Raw genomic sequence first — 8,333 nt, forward strand, 5'->3', positions numbered from 1 at the left:
TGAGAGATGATGTACAGGAGAGAAGTGAAGAGAGAGCAGGCTCTTGGTCCTTCTAAGGGATCATAAATCACCCAAAAGTAATTGAATAACAAGAGTAGTGCTGGTGATGGTGCGGGTGGGAGAAATGACAAGCCAGAAACTCAAAGGCACAGGCATTTACACAACAAAAAGTGCAAGACAGGAGGGAAACAGGTTGTCTCCAAAACCCACCGCTTCACCAGTGCTTTATTAGAAATCCCCTTGACGTTGGTAATCTGTTGGCGATGCCTTTCAATAGCTTTACGATGCACATTTGTTTTCTTTTTAATATTGTAGGTTTCCATTTAATTAAGCAGCTGAGAGGCATGAGTGTGGTGTTAGTGCTCCTTCCTATGGTGCTGGTTGTGACGCTCGCGGGGGCTCAGCGAGCTTGCCCCAAGAACTGCAGATGCGATGGCAAGATCGTGTACTGCGAATCTCATGCGTTCAGAGACATCCCTCAGAATATTTCTGGAGGGTCTCAAGGCTTATCGTTACGGTACAACAGTATTCAGAAGCTTAAATCAAATCAGTTTGCGGGCCTGAATCAGCTCATATGGCTTTATCTTGACCATAATTACATCAGCTCCGTGGATGAGGAAGCATTTCAGGGGATCCGCAGGCTGAAGGAATTAATTCTAAGCTCCAACAAAATTACCCATCTGCACAACAAAACATTCCACCCGGTCCCCAACCTCCGCAATCTGGACCTCTCTTACAACAAGTTGCAAGTGCTGCAGTCTGAGCAGTTCAAGGGCCTTCGTAAACTCTTGATCTTACATCTGCGGTCTAACTCCCTGAAAACTGTTCCCATCCGAGTTTTCCAGGACTGCCGAAACCTTGACTTCCTGGATCTGGGCTACAACCGCCTGCGGAGCTTATCCCGTAATGCTTTCGCTGGCCTTCTGAAGTTGACAGAGCTCCATTTGGAGCACAACCAGTTTTCTAAGATCAATTTTGCCCACTTCCCACGTCTCTTCAACCTTCGCTCGATATATTTGCAGTGGAATAGGATCCGGTCTATTAGCCAAGGGTTAACGTGGACTTGGAGTTCTTTGCACAACTTGGATTTATCAGGAAATGACATTACAGGGATAGAGCCTGGGACCTTCCAGTGCCTCCCCAACCTGCAAAAGCTGAACCTGGATTCCAACAAACTCACCAACATCTCTCAGGAGACCATCAACACATGGATCTCGCTCATCTCCATCACTCTGTCCGGAAATATGTGGGAATGTACTCGAAGCATTTGCCCTCTGTTTACTTGGCTTAAGAATTTCAAGGGAAATAAAGAAAGCACAATGATATGTGCAGGCCCTAAACATATCCAGGGTGAAAAAGTGAGCGATGCTGTGGAAACTTATAACATCTGTGCTGAAATCCAGGTAGTGGTTACTGAAAGATCCTACCAGGCACCCAAAACCCCCCCGAGACCCGTCTTCATTCCTAAACCCACCATTTCCAAACTTGAGAGCAATCAGCCGACATCTGTTATGCCGAGTCCTTCTGCAGAACTCCCAACACCTGGAGTGGAACCAGAGTACGAGCACGTTTCCTTTCACAAAATAATCGCTGGGAGCGTGGCCCTCTTTCTCTCCGTGGCCATGATTTTGTTGGTTATCTACGTCTCGTGGAAGCGCTATCCAGCCAGCATGAAGCAGCTCCAGCAGCACTCTCTCATGAAGAGGCGCAGGAAAAAGGCCCGAGAGTCTGAAAGGCAAATGAACTCCCCTTTACAGGAGTATTACGTGGACTACAAGCCAACAAACTCCGAGACCATGGATGTATCGGTTAATGGATCTGGGCCCTGCACTTATACCATCTCTGGCTCCAGGGAATGTGAGGTATGAACCATGATCCTCCTAAAACCATTTCAGCTGCTGGGAAGGAGAGGTAAATGTTTGAAGCTCTTGAGGTGTCTCTAAATACTGGAAAGATTCATGAGATTTACTTATTCATCTTTTTTTTTTTTTGCTTTTGGGTTTGCTCAGTATGGAAGGTTATCTCATTAAATAACAGTCTGATGATTATTTTGAATAATTCAGACTTACAAAAAAGTATATTAAGTTGAAGTAAATATGATAAAGGCACCTGGAGTGTTGTTATCCTCCATTTTACTAGCAGTGGCTACAAGAGTGTCTCATTTTTAACGTATTGGTAGAAACAGAGGAGTTGAAGAACACTTTCTGTTTTAGAAATAAGTATGGAAACCTCTTTACTCCAGACCTCAAATCTTGAGAGGTTCATGGCCTATTTAAAGATAATGCCAAAGAATTTCTGCATTTTCTGTCTGGTTCAGGAGTAAATGAACCAGGGGACAGAGGACTGCAGCACAACCTTAGAGTTGGGCACTTGAGAAGCAGGAAGATACCAGCTGCCTTAGTAGCTCTTCTGAACTGGAGCCTTGTAAACACCCCAAGTCAAACAGGGCATTTGCAAATACCTGGGTTGGGAGAGGGGCATTCTTTGGATTTTTTTAATTTCATTTTGGTGATCAGTGAAGGCTTAACTTGAGAGGTAACTCAGCTGTAGTTAATAGTTTCATGCTCTTAAGGCCGTGTTACGTTCTCAACTCAGCAACATGGGAACTACAAATAGCAAAAGCTCTCAGTGCTGCTGTTGTCTGTTCAGATTTGGCAAGAAAATTCTGTATTTTTTCATTGCTGTATCATCAACAACTATTAATGTGTATGTAAGAAATGTTTTTACTTGTAAATGCCATTGCTTCTTTGTACCTGGTGAGGAGGAATTGTGCAGTTACATTTCAGTGCTGGTTGCTTCACCCTGCACGTGATGTGGCGTTAAGGGACTGCGGTTGGTTTTGTTTCCTTGGTTGTGGACATCCTACCTGAGAGTGCTGAATGTGCCTGTTGAAATTGCTTCATATCCATCTACACAAATTGGGTTTGACTGTGGTAGGTTTCAATCTGTGTCTTTGACAGCTGGGTGGTATCAAAGGTGTGTTAAAGATGAGCAGTGTGGAGCAGGCTGCACTTATGGGATCCTGATTTTTTTTTTTTAAGTGGATGTTTTCACTTTCTGACAATAGAACATCTTTAAAATGTTTCATATTTGGCACCTGAAATCTCTAGATGATTTTGGATCACAAAGATAAGGGGAAGGGAAAAAAAAAAGGTGTGTTTTGGGGTTGCTTTCTCTGGAGCAGTGTTGTCTTCAAAAAAGAAAACCACCTGTCATACCCTTGTCATTTCTACCAGTATCGTGTGAATGGAGCTGTGGGTTTGTTTGGTTTGGTTTTTTTTCCTTTTAGCAGCACAAGTAGAAAGTAAGTGAAGCTAAAAAAGTTATTTTGAATTTTCACTGACTGTCACAAGGTACATTAATGAGATCTGAAAGGCTGTCTCTTCTTCATGCTCAAGTTTAACACCACTGAAGTTTCATTAGCTTGAATAAAATGCTGTTTAATTTACACCAAGATGATTTGGGAGACAGCTGAATCTACACGCCATAGCTGCAAGTCCATGTAATGAAACCATAATCTGTAACGGAATTTGGATCATGACTGTGGTGCACAGAAGATTGAGAATATGTGATGTTGTTTGGGAGGCTGAAATTCAGATGATTTGGATTATGGCAGATAAAAGGTTGAAGAGTCATTCCGGGTCTAGTAACAGGAGGTCAGTGTGGCATACGTAGTTTCTTCAAGGTGATGTTGATTGTACACACACGATTAAACACAAGAGGACCCCAGTTTGCCTGGTTTCCAGGTGCTCTCACAGCACAAGAACAATTTTATTCCTCTACTCTGTTCAGCTTAAATTAAGCTGGTGCACAATCTTTGAGGAACTCGAGCTGTTTATCATGTTGTCTGTGGGATCCTTGGTTATGGTGTAAATCAGTAAGACTGTGCTGAACATGAGAGAGCTGTCCCAGGCTGTGACTGCTGGAAACTCACTGCAGGAAAGAACATGGAGGTGCTGGAGCGTGTCCAGAGAAGGACAACGGAGCTGGGGAAGGGTCTGGAGCACAAGTGTGCTGAGTTCCCTTGTGGCTGAGGGAACTGGGGGTGTTGAGCCTGGAGAAAAGGAGGCTGAGGGGAGACCTTCTGGCTCTGTCCAAGTCCCTGAAAGGAGGGTGGAGAGAGGTGGGTGTGGGTCTCTTCTCCCAGGTAACTGGTGATAGAACAAGAGGTGATGGCATCAAGTTGCACCAGGGGAGGTTTAGGTTGGATATTGGGAAAGACTTACTGAAAAGGGTTGTCAAGCACTGGAAGGGGCTGCCCAGGGAGGTGGTGGTCACCTTCCCTGGTGGGATTTAAAAGACGAGCAGATGAGGTGCTTCAGGACATGGTTTAGTCGGGGACTTGTCAGTGTTGGGTTCATGGTTGGACTCGATGATCTTAAAGGTCTTTTCCAACCAGTACAATTCTGTGCTTCTGTGTGGTGATTGGCATTGGCTTATTAGTAGAGAAGACTTCAGGAACCAGAAAACAGCAGATCGTTGAAGGCACATGTAGCAACCATAAGCCTCCCCTTGAAATACTATCTTCAGCTTGGATTTAACATTCTTTGTCTCCATAGCTACAAGGTTCTACTTGTAAAAGGATAGATATGCTCTGTACAGTTCTTCAGAATGGTAAGAAAAAAATCTTGTAGTGTCTCCAGCAGTGGAAATGTTTTCTGTTTAGGGGAGGAGAAAAAAAAGGGATCATCTCATTATTTACTAATGTACCTCGATGTACATACTTGTGGGAAAAGTATTGTTTTGTAAAAGTAAGACATTGCTCCATCCATCCTCCTGTAGGTCTGACTTGCTCAGTCGCTGTGCTCAGACTGAGGTTTCTCCCAAAAAAAGGACCTTTTAGAGGGGAGAGGAGTGTCTGGTTATCAAAATGAAGGCAGGTGGACTTTCAGAATTCATTGCTTACGAATTTATTGATTTGACTTTTTTTAGTAATACTTTTCAAATGATTTTTTACTTTCACAGGTCTACCTCCACACACCCCTGTAAGCAACTAAGGTGGCCAAAAATTGTGTGTCTTTGAGGAAAGAACTAATGGCTTAGTTCCACTGTAACCTGGGAAAGATGCCTGAACACACTCTGTGGCTGGTGGTTGGTGATAACAAACGGTTTCTGAGCCTGGCCCAAGGTTGTGTGAGCACGTGCCTGTTACCTTCCCAGGGACAGATTTCTTTTTGGATGTGCCCAGCTCATCTCATCCATAAATGACTTGTTTTCCATGGCCTTGAAATAACATGCTCAGGTGTTAATGCAGGTTGTTTTTTTTCCACAGCAGCTACACACGGTGTTTGTTGGTAAGTTCAGTGAGGTTTCTGGTGTAGAACAAACCCAACGCGGGCGGACGGGAGCTGCTCTGTGTCGGGTCCTCACGCTGTAAGTTGGGGAGTTGCAGGGAGGGTTTGTACAGCTGCTTTTTCAACTCTGTGCTTTATGAATTATTTCTTGTACTACAGAGAAAAAGCCAAAGTCAGGCTTGCTGGAAATGGGAGCAACTCTCTTGGCATCAGTGGGATTATAATCACTGACACCTGGCCTCTGCTATTCTGTTTAGTCTGTTGGCAAAGGTTTCTCAAATAACTGGATGCTTATGATTTTGGCTCTTGCCATCCAGTGAGCAGACTGCTGCTATCTCATTTTGGTCTTTGCTTTGCTTTGTGTATGTGCATCTTATTCCCTCTCTCTTTCATATTTATTTCGACATCTGCTGAAGGTCTGGGAGCCATAAAAAGCAATTTCATAAACCAAGCGATAATGTTACGTGTTTCATACGTACCACACAGGATATATCTCTGTAAGTAGCACATGATGAAGGTATATGGGGAGAAGGGACAAAATTGTTTCCTCCTTTTTTACAGGAAGGTTTTTCATCTCCCATTTCTCAGGCTGGCACTTACAAAACAAACAACAAGCAACCAAACAAGTGAACATCTTTTTGGTGTGAACTGAGCACAGTTGATGTGAAGCCCTGGGAGAGACGATTGTCACAGACCCTGGGAGGTTCCTTTTTACACTTTTGCTTCTCAATGTCTAACCATACCCCAGCGCCTGACAAACCAGCCCACCTGTTCACACACAAGTACATCTCTGCTGCGATGCTCCCGTGTTTTCCATCGGAGTGAAAACCAGGGCAGTTGTCACTTATATTCAGAGATGCTAAATCAGTCACCCAAAATTATGTTCACTTTGAATCCTGCTTCGTCCCCTCTTGCCAGTGGGAAGAAATAGATTGATAAAGGAATGCAACATATGCAGGCTTGGTAGGCTGCTGTTGGCCTCTTCCTTTTGAGCCTGATTGAAAAGGAAATGTTGACATGCCACTGTTGTTTATTATTTATTTCTTAAACACCATTACTGTGTTGTTTTGAACAAGAAGCAGAAAGGAAAAATAACAAAGTAATCTCCACGGTCCAGATACTGTTTAGTCTGAGGTCCCAGTTCTGTGAGGGCATTCATGTTTTTTTAACTTAACTTTGGAAGGGCTGCCCAGAGGCTAAGCATGAGCTTATGAGCTTATGGGGTACTGTGACCTCATGAGAGAAACCACTCAATGACTGACAGAAAATTTTATGATTTTTTTTTTTTTAAGAGCAGTGATTGTATTTGCTTTGGTCATCAGCCTTATGGTTTCATAAGGAATAGTGAGCAAGGACTTCATGGCAGAGCTGTAAGTTGGTCATAGCTTGGGGGAGTGCAATAGGCAGGTGATTCCCCAGGTAGTGCATTAAAAAGTGAAGAATGGGGAAGGTGATGAGTGAGGAGAATGGGAAGCACTAATTGTTACTACTGTCGTCATTTTAGGGCCAAAGCCATGCAGTTGTCTTTCCAGTGACCCTGGTTTGGAATGCTGCAGGATGGGCATTGTTAATTTAGCTTTCTCATGTCCCTCTATGCTGTGGCTCCTCTTCTGCCTCTTTCCCCATCTCTCTGTGACTACAGATGGACCTTAAATTCTTGCTTGAGTTGTAAACTGAAGGGTGAATCAATCTACCAGAACCCTGTCATAAGCTCTGTGTCTGTACTGGGAGAGAGAGCAAAGGCTCAGCTGGTAGCACTTCTCAGTGCTGTATATCTGGAAGAAATATGTCAGAAGTGGCTCAGAGGTGAAATGTTTTCAGTACAGGGCTGGTGAGAGGCTTGAGGAGAAGGTAAATTTTAGAAATGTCTGTAGGATTAGGACCAAAGGTAGAAATTTGTGTGGGTTACCATTCCGAGCCTTGGTTACCATTGCATAAATGTTATTGCAGTTATAATATCAGCATACAGAAACTCGTGCTAGAGGGGTACTAGTGATGTAGTAACAAATGCACAGGGACAAATTTTCCTGGGCTCAGCACTTGGAAAGTGTGAGATTTCCCAAAGATATTGCCAAGTGCTTGATGTTTCTGGAAGAACTCAGCCAGCTGTGCATCAGCAGCGATTGAGACATTGGTTGTAAATTTGAAAAGGGAGCTGCAGAAGGATGCTGAACGCTTCGGAAAGTCTTACTCAATCCTTACTCAGGTGCCTGGCTGAGAGATTGGCTTGTCTGAAGTTTAGTCGTGCGATACAGGTGCTGCTGAAACCTTGGAAGTGATTTGCTCTGAGATAATGCAGATGGTCAGTGGCAAAGGGAGAAGCTGAACCCACATCTCCCAGGTTTTCCCTTGGGCTCGGGAGTTTTCCTCCCCACGTTTCAGGTGTTACATTTGCTCCGCTGGGTCTCATCCAGAGCCTGACAGTTAATAACAGAGCTCTGAAATTCATTGTCTTGAGCACAGCGTCCAGCCAGGAGGGGAACTGATGGACTCTCATCCTCCCTGCCCTCCCATCACCTCTTCTTCTACTTCCCCTAATTTTGCTGCTTTCTAGAAACTTGATGGTTTGAGTTATGCTCAGTGAGGACTGCTCGAGTGGAGAGGATGCTGCACTGTAAAAGCTTTGTACAAGAGAATAAAACACTCGTATTCCTGTTAGAATCATTGCTCAGGCCCTACGAAGGATTCCTGCATTGCTGGAATTGTGACAGATGCAGTTTGCCCTCTCCATCTCTCTTTTCCTTTCTTTCACCTCTTCTTCTGCTTTTGCTCAACCCCTGTGATGAGCTACCAATATTTTAAGGAGAAAAAAATCAGTTTTATTCCATTATGTAGCACATGCCAGCAGAAATAGCAAAGAAATCTGCTCAACCTATTCTTTTATTTTTTCCTTTCTTTCTTTCTTTTTAACACACACACACACACACACACAAAAAAAACCCCAACAACCCACAATCTAAAAGGGGCAAACAGTCTCATTAGTAAGTATCCCACTGCTAGAAATGTTCCTCAGACTCTCCTCCAGAATTGAGTTGACCT

At 43.8% G+C, this 8,333-nt stretch overlaps 1 protein-coding gene across 1 annotated transcript; it reads left to right on the top strand.

Annotated features, from left to right (window-relative positions):
- Positions 1-284: 284 nt before the first annotated feature.
- On the top strand, positions 285-8,077 carry LRRTM4 (leucine rich repeat transmembrane neuronal 4). The gene is made up of 2 exons (XM_010174763.2): positions 285-1,862; positions 8,006-8,077. The coding sequence occupies exons 1-2, from the start codon at positions 285-287 to the stop codon at positions 8,075-8,077; spliced, it is 1,650 nt and encodes a 549-aa protein (XP_010173065.2).
- The last annotated feature ends 256 nt before the right edge of the window (positions 8,078-8,333 follow it).

Source organism: Antrostomus carolinensis, unplaced genomic scaffold (assembly GCF_000700745.2).
Source record: "Antrostomus carolinensis isolate BGI_N321 unplaced genomic scaffold, ASM70074v2 scaffold22380, whole genome shotgun sequence".
Taxonomy (NCBI): Eukaryota; Metazoa; Chordata; class Aves; order Caprimulgiformes; family Caprimulgidae; genus Antrostomus; species Antrostomus carolinensis.